Genomic DNA, 19,526 nt, shown 5'->3' with positions numbered 1-19,526 from the left:
CATTCAAAACCACCTCAGTCTTAACCACAACAATTCTATCCCAGCATCAAGTTGAATGAAGAACTGAGCGGCCGCCCAATTGTAGGTTTTCCTGATACCCGCGGCTACCACGAAGGAACTACGGGAGATCTGGATACTAAAAGGATTGAACAGAATTACGAACTCTGTGGACATGTCATCTATTAACATTTTCGAATTGCACTTGGCGAAACCAAAGTTGGGGCACCGACTATTTCTGAATATGATGTTTGTCTAAGTAGGTTTGCAAAAGCCAGGACTAAGGTGAATTTGGAAACACAGTACAATGAACTCCCCCTCCCTACTTTCCATTATTTGACATTTCAAACTCAAACTATGAATGGTTCATCATCTCACGTTGCAAAGGGAACCCGCCAGACTTAACATATATGGAACTTCGTAAATAGAAAAAGGCCCAACAAAGGCTCTACAAAGCAGGACGAAAGAGTCAAAACAATGAGTCTAATCACCATAAAAGTCACATCTCAAAAACTTTACGTGCTTCATGATGATTGTTTTACCCTTGACGTGCAACGTGCAGCATCACCAGCTGCACCGTCTTCTCGAAATAGTCGTCTTTCCAAACTATGCTTCACTTCAGCTTAAATATGATGTATAATTATTTCCATTCAGCACAGGTAAGAGCTCTCCTTTTTTCGTCAAACAACACATGCCTGGAACCCATTGCAGGGAAGTTAAAGGATGCATGACAGCTTGACATTTTTTTTCGGCGATGTAACTGGGGCTGCTGGTATTGGTATTTCGGACAAATTTTAAGATGTCCTTGTGGAGGACTAAAATTAAAAATTGAAGGCATTTCAAGATCCTTGGAGGGCAGAGATGAGGGTGTTAAATTTTCGAAAATATTTCAAATATCTGACAGCATTGTCTTGGGAAAGAGCTGCAGTCTGAGGAAACCCTTCCTATTATATGAGTCTCTATAAAGGACATTTATCCTTTTTGATGGGAAAACTCTGATGGGATACCACTCAACGTCGTTTAATTATGATCTTTGTTCGCAGTAGCTCAACAGTTCAGTAATTTCAACGAAATACTTCCAAGGGAGAATCGTCACTAGATAACGCAGGCTTTCTGAAAAAAAATCCCTTCAAACGCAGTGTCGATTGTTGAAGTGAATGGAGCTGTACTCCACGCAACTTTCGCTGACTATAGAGTCCTTTTCATGAAATTCGGATTGCACCGACAACCAGCTAAGAGGAAGGATGAAAGTGGGTAAAATACTCTTCAGAGAAAAGAAGGCACTAGACACATATGTATGTATGGCCCAGGAACAAGGACTACACAAACCGTAAACAAGTGCAAGGAATAAAATGCAAAAACAAAGAAACCTAAGAAGCACTTACCAGTGTTGCTTGTGAAGGAATCTGTGTTTCCGGGATGTTGATGTTGCTTTTATCGTTGTGCTGTTGTTGCTGCGGCATAATCGCACCAGTGGTATGCTCGCCATCATCATAGTTTCCGACGTCGCTACCTGTGTCGCCACTGATTGTAGGACCACTTCTGGCGCCGTCTATGTCTATCCTTCCTCCGCCTTTATCGTCGCCATTTATATAGTTGGGAGGCACTAGCGTTAAGTTATTGTGCTCACAAAGATCCTGTGATTGTTGACGAACTAAATGATGGTGTCTTGGACTGTTGATTTTGTGTAAATGATTTAGTTCGGTTGCATTTATTGACCCGGATCTGGAATGATACAAATTAGAGAGTGATAAGTGGTGGTCGGTGCCTGTTTTGGTTGCAGTCTATGATCAAAAAGAGAATGACTTTTTTAAAAGGACTTTAAACCAATTTGTTTGTAATTGCAATATTCATTTTTAGAGCGAAAGTTGAAGATAATTAATTTGCCAACGTGGACAACAGTTATTGGTCCAAAGTATACCCGCTTGAATTTATATGGTAGAAGAAAAGCATTGCGCATGTTCCATGTTCTTTAATAACTTCCGCGTGAAGAATTTTGCGTGTTTTTATTTTGGCACTAGTGTCGTATGTACGATGTTCTGGTGCGGGACGACGTGGTTGCCAGCCCTGACACACTAATACATGAACCACAAGCGCCAGGTGTCAGTTAGCTACCTCGCTTTTACCATGCGTATGTACAATGACATTCTGTGCCGCTTAGAAACTGGATTTGCTCCTCTTGTATGTAATCTTCTTGTCTGTGAAAGCCAGTTTTTACCAGGAGTGAAGTGACATCAGTCAGAACCATTTCTGCGGAGTCGGAAATGGGTTCATGGCTCAATACTAACAAACGAGGAGAAACGGTTGAGGACAACACGGCTGCATTGGGCGAACTTAATAGGAATGGCGGAATACGAATCCAAGCACCCCAGAAATTGATTAAATGTCGTTAAGAAGAACTTCTGGATTATAGTAGGAATTCTCACTGGTCATTGCAGGCTAAACTATCACCTGGGAAAGCCAGGTATATCCAAGAATAGATGAGGAAACTTTAAGCATATGAGAACTATCACAATATTGTACATTAGATCACTGGAGCAAAAGAAAGAATCGAAGGATCGCCTAAAAAGTACTTCCCTAATGTTATCCCGCCAGCCACACACTTAGCGATCTGCGGACAGGATTGTTCAAATTACCAAGAGGTGCTTAAATCCCTGAGATATCGGAGTAGCACCGTGGCGAAACTAATCTCAAAAGAACAAGTGTCATCAAGTGAGCCGATATTCAAACGGAAAGACCATGAAGGTTTGATCAAGGTTGAACCCAAAAAGGTAAAGACTGGAGGAGATGAGAACTCTCCCTGATTCAATCGTCATCTCAAGTGCAAGTAGTATGCCTTATGCAGATATATCAAGCTGCTCATTAGCTATTCGTGCCGTGGAAGGAATGTCATAAGGATTTCAAAAAGCAGATCTCATTAAAACTTAAAAGAGCAAATGAAAGCGGGACTCGAGCCATCCGTAGCCTCGTAAAACTTTCACTTAGAGAGAATAGCGCATCGCGAACACACATTCATGGTCGTTTGGCAGGACCTGGGATCTATGGCAGACACACCATATAAGAGAGCTCCTCATATAACACGGCTAATTAGTGCCGAATAACACATATTCTCCAGTAACGACTCAGCTCTCATTGGGACAATGAACCGCTTGGCTTTCGGAAGAACGTTAGCGAGCTAGACTGGTGGTTTAGCGAGCAGTAGGTCAAAATGACCAGGAGATAAGAGCGTACCTGCGCGAACTCTGCTTTTTGACACCCTGAGACGTAGTTGTTGCACCTGTATTGACAAGGCAAGAATTCTTAAGGACTTGTACCAGGATCGGAGTCAATGAGGCACCGGGCCCCCAAGGTATACCAAATATGATAAAACCCTAAGATATCTACTAAGTAGATGTTGGACATGCTTGCAAAGTTGTAAACTTGATGGGGAGAAAATAGGATGAAGAAGTTAGTGCTGTCCACCTAAAACTTATAAGCTTCTCGGTTAATCACCGCGGTACAGACTCACATATTTGATAGGCTTATCAGATCAACAAGTTGGGTTCGGCCATCACTGACATTATCAAATTGGTCTGGCTTGGCTAGAATTCAAAGCGCAAAATAAGCATTGCCAGCAAATAGTGCGTAGGAATTACGTTGGACGTGCGAAATGCATTCGATTCGGCCAATTGGATCCTAATATGGAGGTCCTTGGCGAAAACCGGTGCAACCAGCTAAATGGCCGCACTCATCAACAGCTATCTACGAGAAAGGCTCTGACACAATACGGACAGCAGCTACAGTATATGTTGCAACGATGTCCAAAAGATGGATACGGTTTATAGAAGGATCCCGCTAAGAGTTGGTTGCACCTTCAGAACCTTCTCCTCACAACGCAATCTACGCTATTGCTCGAATGATGTCAATGGATATTCTGACGATTTAGATGGCGCGAATTTCTGGTAGATTCAATTCAAAATTCAAAAACGGGGAGAGAAGAAGTACTGAACAGGTGACAGAAATGACAATAGGAAAAGGGTTGTCCGACCCCCAGACTGATTCCTAATATCTAGGTGTGGACGCACAGAGCGGACAAAAAAATTAACCATAATTTTGCCCATTTTCTCACGGCATATACCATAGGCCACATATGCCTTCATACATTCAAACAGGAGAGTTATTAGAGTCGTACCAGTTTTCGTGACGTCCTGGAAGACCTGAAGTACGTGTTCTTTCATTCCCCAAAATTTGTCAATAAAAGGAAGGTTCTACTATGAACACTTGAGCCAAATATACTCATTATTCATCGGGTCCTGCTTTCCCCAGTTATTTTCTTTTATCTTTTCCAAAGTTAAACGTGTCATCGATGCGAACCCATGAATCAGCTAAGGATACGTGAAGTTTTTGTAAAGTGATATGCGAAGGACTGAAGTATTCAAAGAACCCCTAATATTACGGAGCCTAACTAGCCAAAAACTTCGGTGAAGCTTCAGTATTTGCGGGCGGCCCTTCACTCTAAATTCCAACTTTTTCTAGGTTTTGGGATAACTCTCCCCTTTGGTCGTATCTGGCGACTCAGGATGGTCGGTTGGTTCGGTTTATCACTAACTGTCGCTCGCCAATTGTCATGTGTATCGCCTGATTATTTCCTTCTCCACATCCGTCAGGAGAATTGGTCCTTCGTCCTTTTCATTGATATTTATTCGCGTAGCCTGCACCCTATTCACCCGATGCGAACTTTACTCGCTAAGAATGTCTTCCTTGCCGATGCTACAGACAGAGATCTCCCAAAAACTCTTCACGTCCCACTTGTGCGTACATTTTGGTCCCTCCCATTTTTAAGAGTCTATGATGATTTCGTCTAGGCTCTTGGATTCGGCTTGTGTGAACGGTAGCTTGCTCCCCAAGTGATGCCTTGATTTTTCTGGAGGTATTTACATTTTTTACTTCGTGGGTAGGAAGGCCAAATTTGTTGCTCAGTGAAGGGGGTACAATTAGCGCTGTGGTGCACCGTTTTGCTGTCACAACTTACAAGACCATGGCTGCGAAAAACGGAATCGTCTGCAGGATCCGGCTGATTTGAATCCTAGAGTCAATCTTTGAGTTCACGAAGCGATTGGTTTGTGGTCACTGAAGGACAGTTTACATAGTATTCATTGTCTGAGTCTTCAAAGGCCCTGCCTCTCCCCGATTTCATAAACACATCCGTTGCTTGGTTCTAGCTAGAGTCAGATAGTCGCAAAGAAGCATGAGGGTCTCACCTTTTTCACCACAGTTTTGGGTGTGCAATCTGTAGGCAATGCTATGTCTGGCAGCATGGTCCCCTGTTGATTAGCACCCCGTGTAGGTCGTTGTGATCCTGGCACGTGTCTGAGTTAAAAGCTCCCAGGTCCAGATTTTGTCGAAATCAAGCTAAATTTTCCTCAATTTAACAGTATAGTGAGCGTGAAACATCTCACTGTCAATTGTCACTTGTAGATTACGATCTTCTTTCTGGGTAGTTAACAGCAAAGTCCCGTCTGGCAAGTTCGTCGATCTGCTGCTGCTGTACATTCCTGTGCTCAGGAAACCCAACACGAGAGCTCAACAGCATCAGTTCACCTTCGCACTACCCCACGAGCTTCCAGACTATCTCCGGTCAATGCAAAACTCAGATGGCAACTATTGCATTAAGGAGTCGGATTCCAACACACCGCCGGCAACTCTGTCTGGAGATCGCTGATATATCCTGGAAGGTTACTTGATTCAAATATGTGGCTCAAACTCCAGGTTTAACATGTTGCTATGGTCGTAAAATCTCGGCACAAAGTATCTGATATGGAAGTCGAGTGGAAAGAGGCGGAAGATTACATTAAGGAGTCATTGCTCTATACCGAGCATGTAGTTCTATGGATCATATTAAGCTTGGTCCTATTATTCTTGTCTAAGGGCACATTACCAGAATTATAGGTGAGGATCAGACGAATTAAAACTATTTACATTTATAGAACCTTTTTTGGAGGAAGCTTTTAAGGTAAGCGATGTTTAGGACGCGCTTAAAAGCTTTCAACACAAAGGACGTAAGACCGATTGGAGTGAAATTCCTTACGAAATCATGACCACCTCATCTTCGGTATAAAGGACACGAATTAAGTGTCCATTCTCGGGAACTACCAATCCACGAAGTCTGCAAAAAAATTTTATGATGATATGATATCTCCAAATATCTTCTACCCTCTCCCCTTTATTTTGTGGGGATGTTCTAAACTTCCCTAAACTACATCCTAAAAGGATGCGTTAATATAGACCACAATGTATAGTGAAATATTGGAAAGTTTGGTGGTAATCCCACTATTATGAACAAAGCTATTGTCAAAGTTGGCTATAGCGCGTATGTTTACTGAAGAAACTTTGGGCTGGATCACTATGAAGGTCATCTGAGAATGAGTATGACATGTATTTCTATGTTATCCTGCGGCTTTGGGCACATCAGCAGAGGTAGGCAGTTTTAAACAAGATTTGACTGACAGATTAGTGTATCTTCCGATCTCATTTAGAATCTACCGCTGATACTCAATGACACCGTTCAGAATCTTTGACAGGACTTTCAATATTTGAATGGATGCATATCTGCGAAGTCCACGGAAGTTCATAATGATATATCACGCAACCTCTGCTGACACTAGAGGTTTTTCTTGATTTGATCTCGATAAAACAAGCAATATGTACACCACCTTCTCCTGAAATGGTGTTAAATGCATCCTTTGTTTTGTCTTCATTACTGACTTGTAACTGTGTAGGAAATTTAAGTTGAATTTGGAGGTCGCGTCTAAGGTCCCCAGAGCGGTCTCTGTATAAACCAGCTATAATGGTTGACTGTCACCGGCAGAAGCTAGCATTATTTTCCGACTAGAAGATCCTGTACTGTAGGAAGATTCTTGAAATATGGCATGTGTTACCAAAATACAGGTTGTAGCCTACAACAGAAAGATTTTAAGGATGTTAGACTAAAAGTGGAAAAGAATATCCATTGGCACATCATTTTATTGATAGCTACTGCGAGCACTTCAGGTAAATATACCCTTCCCCAATCTCGCCCACCTCTTCCCAGTCATTTTCTTTTACAGTCCCTACATTCAAAGGCAAACGTGTCTCCATTAATATCATCCTTTCCTTCCCTAACGAGACACGATGCATTTATTTCAAACGCATTGTCTTTGAGACCACGCAGAAAACAAAGACAAATCCTAAAACACAGAATCCTGTGGAGAATACAAAGAATGCGGTCTTGAACATTTTCTACTTCCTACCAGATAATGCATGACCGAAACCATCAACTATATGTAGACGAGTGTGTACCATCTAGTCAGGAACAAAGACAATAGGTAAAAAGACAAGACGCTGCGAAAAAGGATTGTTTGAACCGCGACGAAAAAAACACAGGATCGTACAGGGAAATATTATAAATGTTGGTGGCTTGCCGAACTATTGTTGGAATTTCGTCCTTTATAGCATCACAACTATGATTGCTGTAATTATAAGTGAATGTCTGGCAAATGTTCCGTACAGGACGAGAGTGAATAATGGAAGGAAGAAACATTTTAGCAAATTGAGTTGAGCTTTTGTTCAGGAGAGTTATATTGAAGGTTAGCAGACAGAGACTTGTTGTGAATTGGTGTAATGATGGGGAGAGTTTTCTAAGTGGAATCCACACAGTCCCTCCTTTCGGGAGTTATTTTTCCCCTATCTCATTTGCAATGATACTTCAAAAGTATTATCAGAAAACACTATATTAAGCAGGTGATAAGCCTATAGCATAGAAAAACACAATCTAACGCAACAAGGATTTGAACCCGGTGTATCTAACCCACACCATCATCAACATCAACGGCGCAACAACCGGTATCCGGTCTAGGCCTGCCTTAATAAGAAACTCCAGAAATCCCGGGTTTGCGCCGAGGTCCACCAATTCGATATCCCTAAAAGCTGTCTGGCGTCCTGACCTACGCCATCGCTCCATCTTAGGCAGGGTGTGCCTCGTCTTCTTTTTCTACCATAGATATTGCCCTTATAGACTTTCCGGGCAGGATCATCCTCATCCATACGAATTAAGTGACCCGCCCACCGTAACCTATTGAGAGGAATTTTATCCACAACCGGACGGTCATGGTATCGCTCATAGATTTCGTCGTTATGCAGGCTACGGAATGGTCCATCCTCATGTAGAGCGCCAAAAATTCTTCAGAGGATTCTTTCCTCGAACGCAGCCAAGAGTTCGCGATTCTTCTTGCTAAGAACCCAAGTCTCCGAGGAATACATGAAGACTGGCAAAATCATTGTCTTGTACAGTAAGAGCTTTGACCCTAACCCACAACGCTGATGTTTAACTAGCTCGCCCCGTGCACCGTCCAAGATACTTTCAAAAGGCTCGAGGATACTTCCTCCAGCCCTCCCCCTCCCCCACGATCATCAGACCCAAAATCAGAAGGTAACCATCGAATGCAAGGACTCAGACTCAGTTGAATTTTAGCGATTAAATGTAATTCACCACAAAGCGCATGGGGACCGCATATGCCCCAGATAGATCTTATCGTCAGCTTGTTAATGGAAGTAGTGATTGCAGTCGAACTGAGATAGACGACCAGCAGCTGGCAGGTCATTGTCGCTCAATCATTGTCGCAACCAGCTCACAGCTGGACCATTTGACTGATCCACTGGTACTTCAGAAGAGAGCCCGTTCCTAGTAGCTCTAACAGAAAATCATGGGCTGAAGGGTACGGGAATGGAGAAAGTGACTCCGGTAACTGAAGAGGTAATTCAGGCATGCGACGTTGGTATATTGAGATGCTGTCGATATACCTGCGTGGGACAACGGGTAAAAGAGAGGACGGATTATCAGCAGTTCAAATGAGCATAGTGTCTGACATCGGGAAACCAAAAGCTAGAGCTAAATAAAATCGCTTTACTGTGACTGCGTGGGATTCCCTCTACAAAGCGTTTTTCTGAATTTTTGAGGACTTATGCTGACTTCTAAAGAACCTTTTGGGCCACTACTCTCTGAGAAAAATTGTGGGCAGTAGGATATGACATGCTCTAGGGCTCAAGAGCTGCAGTCACTTCCAAGGCAAAGGAGAGAACTATCCTATCTAAGGGAGTAAAGTTGTTTTCTGTAACCAACACGCCTTTCCAGAAATTATTTCAGGTGGTAGTTAGTTTCCCCGTACCGTTGCTTAATAAAGCCCTCAATAGGGGGTAACATTATGAGGGTCCAATGAATGCTTAGCGAATCAACCCACCGTTCTTGCCACTTTCTCATTGGCAACCATAACCAAATGCTTCGCGAAACTGATGATCGTAGCTTCCTTTCGGAAAGGAAGGAACGAGAACCTCATTATATATCATGTTCCAACTAAGAAATGGTCCTTGTGGTACTCGACCGTGATAGTATATTACCTAGACCCGTCATACGCATCCTACTAACGTTTGCTTTCGGAGAGGTAATTTTCGATTGACTTAATTAAGTAACTAGTGGCGCTCGTTCTAGACATTTAACTCCATTTACAGCAATGAGATTGTTGTCCTCCAATAGCATCTCTGTATCCTCTTCAAAAGCTATCCTGGATTAACCCTAATTTCCAGTTCCCCATTCTCAGGAATTTTGAGTAAAACTGGCTGATTGTCGGTCGAGTAGTGTACACTAATGAAGGGGGCTCACTAAAGTGGTATACACATACGTCAAATCGGTTATTGAGCCCGGAAATTGCCATTAGTGACCAAGGCGTTCTCTGATAACCCGAGAGCTGCGAGAGAAGAACTCGTTCTTAATAGGTCTAACAGAAAGTCATGGGCTGAAAGGTGCGTCAATGGAGAAAGTGATGCTGATGACCCACGAGGTAACTAACGCATTGAGATGCTGAGGTCGATATACCTCCGTGGGATGAGGCAAGAGGTAAAATAGGGGCCGGATTTTCAGGAGCTAAAGTGAGGCTATGAGCATGATGACTTTCTAGGGAAATTCGAACGTGTTTAGATCTTCTGGTATATTGGTAAACAGTGACCGTGAAACTGGCGCAGAATGCAATTGTAGAATTTTATGCAAATGTGGGTACATGTCCACGAGATCGCCCTGCAAGAATCTGGATTATGCAAGGAAAAGGCAGCAAGAGTGAGCTTAGTTCAAGCAAGCATAGTATCTGACATCGAGAAACTAAAAGCAAGACCTAATTAAAATCGGTTTACTGTGTCCGCCTAGATTTCTTCTGTTCATTTTTTTTTATAGGTGAACGTGCAGCTGTACCTTGTTGCAGAAATGCATGGGATACACACCCTCCACAAACACATTGTTTTGCGGCAAAGACTGTGTTTTAATCGACCATATCCTCTGCTTCACGCCCTCCGCCCTGCTGACCTTCCCTAAATCCCCCTTATTACTATGTTCATTGCTCACTAGGTTTCCTCGGATTTCAGCGTTTCTCTGATAATTTTTTGAGGACTTCCAGAGGGGCCATTTCTGTTTGAGAAAAATCACGAGTAGTAGAATATGGCATGCTCTGGGGCTCGGGAGCTGCAGCCACTTCCAGCACAAGGCAAGAACTATCCAGTCTAAAGGAGTAGATGTTTCCTCCCACGCCTTTACAGAAATTATGTCAGATGGTAGTTAGTTTCACCGTACCGTTGTTAGAAAAGCCCCCTATATGGGGTAGCACTGCATTCATCAACGCGTCCACACAATCCATCTGGACTTCATTGGCCCGTTGCTAGGCTCATGCGGTTTCAGATATTGCCCTACAATCATCGATAAGTTCACGCAGGGACCTGAGGTGATACCGCTAAAAGACATTTCAGAAGACGGCCACAAGCCCTGACAATTGTTTTAGTTGGCCTCCGAAGAATCAATCGCGAAGAAATTGCGGCAAACCCCGCGGATCTTGTGTACAAGACAAATCCGGGAATCCGCAGGGACTCTGTGCAAAACATTAGATCGGGTCTCAACAGGAGGCTGCTCCAGGAACTTTACGCACCTTACTCTTCGAGATCAAGAGAGTCTCTCTGGTCCGAATAAAGCCTTTCTTCCGGGTAGAAATCGCAACCGAGAAGAGGGGCACGCGACACACTTTGACTTGCGGCAGCCGAGCTGAGGGAGCCTGGTTGGGAGTCTGGTCCCCCGCTGAAACCTTTTTGGTTTTAGTTGGCGGTAGAGTGCTCTGGTGGATCGACTAAATTGAGTGACGAACGCACAGAAAATGCAAAATGACAATGAAGGTTTGGCCTTTGGTGAATCTAAGTTTGTCATGCTGAGGATACTGGCTCGCGGTCCTTAAATTCTTCGGACCCCATTTTTTCATGATCAATTCTTTTACGTTTTTGAATATCTTGATACATTGGGCCGGCAGTAAAATAGATCTGATATTCCTGTATATCGGGGCAAGCCACATAAACCACTTCCGATGCTTTAGCCTGCTTCAGGTTATATGATAAGGCGTGGACTGTGGGTTGTCCGTCCTTGCTCGGCATCACAAAGTCTAGAATTTTTATGGAGATGAACTGTTGTGAAATAGAAGGTGAAAACAAAGTAAAAATCTTTTTCGTGAGTATCAACTAATGCGAACGGAAAGTCACAGCCTAAACTGACTGCCTTCATTTTCATCAGCAACCCAAACTGAATTCTTCCTTCATTACGCTGAAGAGAAAAAGAAATTAATAATTGTTAAGCTTTTCCACGTCAAACGCCGCTATCCAACTGATAGTTAGGAAAAGGTACACCTGAGATGCCTCGAAGTTATAACCTTTGGATGCATAGTCGAAAAGGCAAGTAAATCCAGAAGCTTCTGGGAAGACAATCACCTACGAAATATAGAATCCCAAGTTCTCTCAGGTTTTTTATCATAGGAAAGGAAGGCAAACACTACGTTCCAGGTGGGATAGGAACGAGGTACAGGAACACGCGCTCTGAAGGGAAAATGCATGTAGCCATCCAATTATGTGGATAAATCAAAGTGTATTGTTGAATGAACGGGATTAGCTATATTCTGCCTGAACCAACCGATGTGGCTGGAATGAGATGGATCAAACGGCCTGACTAAATCCAAACACGACGTCCTGAAGGGTCCTTGCGGGTCCACTCGTAACGAAATGTAGCTTCACTGAAATATGCCGATGATAAGCGCTCCTGGGGCCCGGTGATCATCAGGCTCGGGATAATAGGCTCTCATGATAGGTTCTAGTCAGCTCCGATGATAATTTGGGTCCTGCTGACTCGCAGCTGCTGCCAATAGAATAGCATACATCCTCTCCTGAAATGTCTTCTCTGTTTTTCCGAGATGTTTTTCCAAAAATATCTCTGAACTCGGCTCTACTTTTAGCTGATTCATGTGGCACCCTGGATCTCCAGAAGATTCTTTCGAGTTCTTTCCGACAAAAAATACTGATTTTCTTCCAATCTGGTATGAGAAGGGTCCATCTGGTCTAAAGCGGATCGATTTAACACTATTTTGGCATTTTACAGATGGTTTCGAACGGGATGAAGCGCGGAATGAGCGGTTTCAAGGCTCCGGTGTTATTTTGTCTACTTTAATAATAAGCTCGTAGTGTGACGTCCTTCCTTCGCTTTTCTGGTAGATATCCTTCAACGAATTGGGTTTGGTAACCTACGAAATCTTTTGTGACACTAAAGGGATTTTTCAGGCTTTTTTGATAAATATCCCGTTCTGGCTTCCTCCTTATTGAAATAGACATAAACTGGACAAGCACCATATGAATTTATTATATTCAGGCCCAGATTACCTACCCATTTTTGCAACGGCAAGATTCTTACACCCGGATGAGACGCATTTCTAAAATTAGACTCCCCTGGTGTATGCTGCCTTGGAAGTGTCCCTTCACTAGAAGGTTCTGTTTTCTCATCGCTTTCAGAGTGGCTTTAGTTTTGCCAGCAGCGACTGACCAGTTGCTAATAATGAGGTTAGTCTTATCATTGGTTCTCACAGCTGGAATTTGAATTGCTGCCACGGCAGAACCTAGCTTCCTTGAAGCTAGTTTTCACTTGTATGATTTGTATTGAAGCTCCTTGGACAACTAACGCTGATATAGAGTGAATAGGAGGAGGACGACTGACGGTTTCTTCCAGGGTGAAGGCAACTCATGACACGGTACCCTCTCTTCGCCCTGGGAGCGACGTGACTACAAATAGTTGGCAGATTTTATCCACCAGAGTTTGGTATGGTTACAAACTCGACATGGGTTTGAATTATATTCAGGACGAAAACCGTCAATCCTTGAACAAAAAAATGGAATAAACCGCTTCACATTGTGAAAGTTAATTTTGGCATGTAATTTGAAACCGACAGAGAAAATACAAAGGAATTTATTGTGTATTCTACATGCACCAGTTATTCCATGAATAATTGAGGAACCACTTTCTATAGTTTCCTAAACAGAAGCTTTCACTTTGACACTTTCTCCTATATCCATCTCGTCTACCGTAACCAACAATACAAAACGGAGAGTTTTTGGTGTTTGTCCTTATTCCTTTCAATCCCTACAAGTATGTTCATTATTAGTTGGATTCAGAACAGTAGAATATATTCCCGGCCCTCGTTATATTCTCGGTCCTTTTGTGGTTCCCACTTTAAACACAATAGCGCGGTAAAGGATTCTATATGTGTTTATAGTGAGCCCTTTTCTGGGGGATGCGAGCGAAGAGGAGCAAACACTTTGTGTTTTGAATGAAAATCCTGAAAAGTTATGCGGAACGTGCTAGACGAACTACCAAAAAAAAACCTGAGATAATATGATTCAGATGAAGCATAAATTTAAAGCATTCATGGGATATGTATGCATAGTTTGGGAAGTATATTTATGGAGTCCGTACTTTTGGTCCTGTTTTGTGGCAGATTGTAAAAGTAGATTGTGTAACAGGACGCAGAGCGAGGTTGGAATTTCGAAATATTATTTCAACCGATGAAAAGCCTCTGTGTTATCTGAACCGAAATACGATTTCAAGCTGTGCTGACGGTAAACCCACTCTGACAAATGGTTTCATCACAATCCGCTTTTTCAATGTGGCTGAGAAGATTTAATCAAAATTGTGCAAACGACAACTGGTTCCGTTTGAAATAAAAACGTGATCCGATTAGTAACATTTGCCTCACAAGCAGAACAAGCCTTGCTCCCTTTCTTCGCTATCTCATCCCATTCGGAATATCAATTAGGATCTTCCAACCCGCTCAGGATTCAAGCGAACCTCGACGTTCAACAAATTAGAAATTGTTATCAAAAAATCTAATTGTCATTTCGGGTTGATAACAATCTTCCATCCCTAATCTACCTTGAAAAATTTCAAATTTTCCACCAAATTATACAAAGCCCACGTACAATACAATTCATTTCACCGCACTCAGTTACCCGGCTTGGATTCGTCCTGTCCCCATCACCACTTCCTTCAAATAATGTTCCCTTTTTTTATTAAAAAAAAAAAGCAGCAAAAAGAAAACATCTTGGAATTTTAAATTCCAAAATCTCATCCCAGCTCAGCTGGAAATCTCTGTGTACACACATATTTGATATTTTGTTGTCCTTGCCTTAAAAAGGAGACACATAGCAAGGAAATTTTCTAGCTTAGCTAAGCTGTTGCCTTGCTCAGCACAGTAATAAACGTTTATTTTCGTTAGACTTTATGCCCGCTTTGGATATATTCTGTTACATGAAAGGCCGCGGGCACAAGGACGAAGGGAGTCCTGATTTCTTTTTAAATGTCTCAAGAAAAAAGCTTGTGAAAAGAGAGGGAGAGATAAAAAGAGATCTCAACCTGGATGAACCAGGAAGAAGTCCCGAAAAATAAAACTCATGTATGCACAGTTGGTCCTCGAGAGAAGGACGAAAGGACCTTTTCATTCTTTTCGAGTGTAAGTTTGTGTCCTTTTTCTCTCCTCACAGAAGAATTTTCTCTCTTATTTCGTCGCGCAATTCTATCCAGAAGCAATCAAGCATGACCTAAAAAATGATCCGCCGGTAACGATATGGTATAACTACAAACATATGCAAGCCAGGACACCAAGGAGACAGCTTTGTGTGCTGAAAATAAAGGAGGACAGAAGGTAGGACAAATTTCACTAAGAATTCGTTACGTAAACATGTCCTCTATTTTTGCTCGCTTGGGTTTGTTCCGTTCTTATTTCACTTGGTCCCAACTTCCTTCCTCATTACAGCCATACATTGCAGGAGTTGGTCCTGTTTGCCAGAGACAGTATACTCTCAAGGAATTTTATCTTGCATCTCAAATTACTCCGAGAAATGATTTTTTACTGAGGAAATACTTTATGCGGACTTTGGTGGGAGATGTGGACAAGGATGCATCATATCCTATTCTCTTTCGGTTTCTTTTGGACGATGCTTGGCAAGAAGGAATGTTTGGCTATTATCCGTTTTGCTTCCGCATGTTCAACAGATGAAGGTTGAAGACTTCAATAATTCTTGGTGAAGCTAGGATGGTCATTAAAATTAATGATGAAATATTCGATTGATATTGTGGACAATAGTCCGGTCGTGGTGAAAGGACTGTTGTTTCGACCTCTAAATTGTAATACCATCACAGGAAGTCGTCCTTTAAGAAGTTTGAAGTTCGTTTTGAAGTCTATTTCTGTATTATGGAAAGGAATCTAAACTGGGATATCTATTTACGTTACCGTGACTTCGAGAGAAAGAGTGAAGCCAGGAAACACTTTCTCCCAGCGACTTCACAGTAAGACATTAGTAAGGATCAATCGGAGATGGTTGCCCTCTTTCTCCTATTAAAATAGCTTTCGAAGGGTAAGTAGGTAGGTAGATATAAGTGGCCGCTCGGGGGAGCCCAATTGACGCTGTGGTGCGCCGTTTTGATGCCACAAACTCCTAAGACCGTGACTGCTGTTATAAGAGCAGAGAGGCAAAGTCTAGCTGGCTCGGACCTTCAGAGCTAGCCCGTCGCATTCACGAAGGAAAGCAGTTCTCCCAACCTGCAGCAGGAATTTCTCTGAGATCACCAAAGAATGGTTTACCCAGTGTCCGTAGCCTGACTCCAGCTAGAGCTGGGCAATCGCAGAGAAAATGCATGAGGGTTTCCCTTCCTTCTCCGCAGCTTCCGCAATGCGAATTATAGGGTATGCCGAGCCTGGTGGCATGGTCTCCTAAGGGCCAGTGTCCAATGCAGACCGCTGTAATCTTGAATGCATTTGCATGCGTCTGGCACATGAGGTCCCGTGATCGGGCTATGTTATAAGCGGGCCAAATCCTCCTTGACTTGGCACATCTGGTAAGCCTGCGCCATCTAAGGCCCGCGGCTGCTAGGTAGTGCGAGTAGACTCGGCCCTTGACAGCCGCCAGCGATACACCGACTGTATTCACCGAAGGGTTGCCAAGAGCAGAGCGTCGCCGCCCATTCAATGCTGCACGACTCTCGTTTTTTCAGAAAGCCGTCTTATCAGAACATTCAACCGGACTTAGCTAATCCAACACCGTCTAGCAGCCAGGGAAAGGCAACACGAAATTGACCTTGGCGTAGTTCTCATCAATCAGTTCAAACTGACAGCTCGTATCTCCAGGATCATCATCATCTCGCATCTCAGCATCTTTCCACTATGTGCGAAAGTCTCATCAACACCTCAAATCAGATATCATATCTCGACCAATGGTTTTGCTGGAAACTGCTCAAGCTCTCATTTTAACATCGTCACGGAATTCTCACCCAGTAAAACTTTTCATTGATCCAGGATCGGAGATCACCCTCATCTCTCAGGAACTTTTTCGCACTCTCAACCTCGCTGTCTTGAGTGTCTACATTCCAATTGTTAGAGTAGGCAGTGTCTCATCTGGAGAAACAGAGGGAGCTGTCACCTTTACATTGATATCAAGATTTTCAACTCAACAGGCAGAGTTCAAGGCACACCTGCTCCCGAACCTCACCGTCAAATTCATCAGAACCTCACCGTCAAATTCATCAGTTCGATGAGTCTACGTGTAAAATTCTCGGAATGACCTGGAAATGTTTTTGAAGTTAAAAGAACAACGATGTTTACTTTTGCAACACTTCCTTTTTATTTCCTTAAAACAATGGAACTGACAACTTCAAAAACTTTATACAGAAACCTTTCACTATTTCTACCACAACTGTCGCCCGTTCTTTTTTTTATTAAACTCCATTTTTTTACTGTGACATCTGACATTTTTTTTCCCGTCACCTACTCTGCTCTTCACCCTTGCAGTAGGTCTGAACTGAGTGGAGAGCGCCGGTGACGTCATCTGTCATTTGGTGATAAATCCAAGGTTGAAAAGATGCGGCAGTTTGCGAGATGATGCGCAAAGTCGTGGATGAGTGGAATGGGATATCGGTCAGGAACAGTCTGTGCGTTTAGCCTTCTATAAACCCCACAGGGGCGCCATTTGACATTTGGCTTAGGAACCATATGGAGTGGGGAAGACCAACAGCTCTTTGAAGGACTGCAGATACCCTGTTGCATAAGTTGTTCGAACTCTTTCCGTGCAATAGCCATCTTCTGAGGTGGTAGGGGACGCACCTTTGAGAAGATAGGGGAACCAATAGTCTTAATGTGGTGCTGCACATTGTGCTTCACTGGTTTAGAGAGACTACATTCGGTAGTAATCTGGCTGAATTTTTGGAGGAGTGCCCGAACACGAGAGTCAGTAAGGTCCTCCAAAAGTAAGGAAAGATTGCTGTTGGGGTGAGATGAGATTCGGCCTGACGAATTAAGACTAGTCGTGGGGCTTATAAGGGAGCTGTTCTGCAAGTCCACCAGCAACCCATAGTGACACAAGAAGCCTACGCCTAAAATGAGGAAGCTGACATCTGGCGAGATGTATCGCCACGGGAACGTCCTACGCAAGCCCAGACTCACGTTCACTTGCCTGTACCCGTAGGTGTTAATATGCGAGGAATTTGCTGCCGCGAGTTTTAAGGGTTGCGGGAATAACCGATCCTGCAGGGGTACGGGAAGAACTGAAACCTCCGCACCAGTATCAACCAGATAACTACGTCTGCTGGGAGGATCAACAATTGTTAGGCGACGTGGCGCTGCGTTCTGGGTGGCCGTCGCTAGGACCCCCTGCTGACCTAGGTTTTTGTGGCAGGCGCGAATTTACTCGGGAGCGCAAATCTGGTAGCTTTTTCGCCGAATCTACGATGGTACCAACAAATGCTTCGGTCCGTAGGTTGCCCTGACGACCTGCTACCCAATCGCCCTTCTCGAGCAGTAGACCCCGAGCGACTTCGCGACCTGCTGCCCGATCGCTAAGCGTCCAGCGTCGCCCTCATTTCTGCCATGCTGGTCACAAGAGCGGCCATTTCGCGCTTCAGCTCGCCTACTGCATCTTGCTACTGATGTGGGGTTTGTTGAGGCTTTTCTCGTGTTTAGGTTACGAAATATAGCATTAAATGAATGGGCACCATGTATAATGACCTTATCAAGTTTTATGAAGGTTTTGGGTTTAAATTTGCAGGACCTTCATTCTTCCTATTCCTATTGCCTGAACAGCGTGACGCTCATGACGATGGAGTTAAATTCAGGGAGGGTTTGAGCTGGTGTTCCACGCCCGGAGCAGAGTAGATGATTGTTCGTTGATAAAAAATAAAAATAACAAAGGGCCCAGAATAGATTCCTGTGGGACGCCAGAGGAGGGGAAGAATGAGCGGGAAGTACAGCCGTCAAAAGAAACGCGGCAGGATCGGTTGGAAAAGTAAGAGAATACCATAAAATAAGTGGCCTGGGAACGCTTAAAGACGAGAGTTTGGATAGAACCATCTTGTGTCAAAGGTATATGTACTTCTTGCCGTGAATTTATATGTTTGGCGACAAAATTGGTAAAGTCAAGCAGGTTGGAGGCTTAACAAAACCGTGCTGTTCTTTCACTATGTGGTGGCCAAATTGGGCGGAGAACCAATCGCTGACATATCTTTCGAAGATTTTGAAACAGGAGAGGAGGCAAATGGGACAGTATGCCGTGAGGTGATCAAATCAGTAAAAAAGATCTCAACAAAATTGGTCCTTTGTATAGAAATGTAAACATGAAGACGCCTAGGAAGAGGGCGTATGCGCAAACTGTAGCCTCATTCATGGCAGTTGCTATGAGTATTTCTTCCTAGGATGACAAACTGTCAAAAAGGACAATTTACCATCCGGAATGCCTGTAGAGACAAATTTTGGAGCCTGGAACTAAGGTTTAATAGGCAGGGTTTCCACGATGGGCTCTTCCATTTAGACTGCACTGAAGAAGCTGCCTTAAAGTGGCTCCAGCAAGTAATTCCAGTTTTGAGTTCTTGGGATTGAACCAAGTTCACATCTCGAATGTTGGTTATCCGGCCGTTGAAGGAAGGCAGGGGGCATCACTCGTATGTCAGATGAACAGACCCTGGGCATTGATTTCTGACACCTGCGAGAGGAAAGTTCACAAACGCCAGGAAGTACAAATCCACAAATGTGGATGGCTTCAGCGTGGTGGTCGAACTGGAGAAAAAAAGTTTGAAGGTGCTCAGGGACGGTCGCCAGATGGTACTTCATGCAACGTTATTATTTGGAGAGTGA

The 19,526-nt window shown here is 43.4% G+C and overlaps 1 protein-coding gene across 4 annotated transcripts in view; it reads right to left on the bottom strand.

Moving 5' to 3' along the window:
- LOC119650644 overlaps positions 1-19,526 on the bottom strand; it is a 405,409-nt gene that overhangs the window by 179,210 nt on the left and 206,673 nt on the right. For all 4 annotated transcript variants that reach the window (XR_005249347.1, XM_038053569.1, XM_038053570.1 and 1 more), the window contains exon 5: positions 1,383-1,722. Coding sequence is in view for 3 of the 4 variants with exons in the window: in XM_038053569.1 (XP_037909497.1) it covers positions 1,383-1,722 (340 nt within the window). In the remaining variant the exon portion in view is untranslated. The remainder of the gene's footprint in view (positions 1-1,382; positions 1,723-19,526) is intronic.

This window comes from Hermetia illucens, chromosome 3 (assembly GCF_905115235.1).
Source record: "Hermetia illucens chromosome 3, iHerIll2.2.curated.20191125, whole genome shotgun sequence".
Classification (NCBI taxonomy): domain Eukaryota; kingdom Metazoa; phylum Arthropoda; class Insecta; order Diptera; family Stratiomyidae; genus Hermetia; species Hermetia illucens.
The sequence above is the reverse complement of the archived record's forward strand: the minus strand, read 5'-3'. Positions and strand labels throughout refer to the sequence as shown.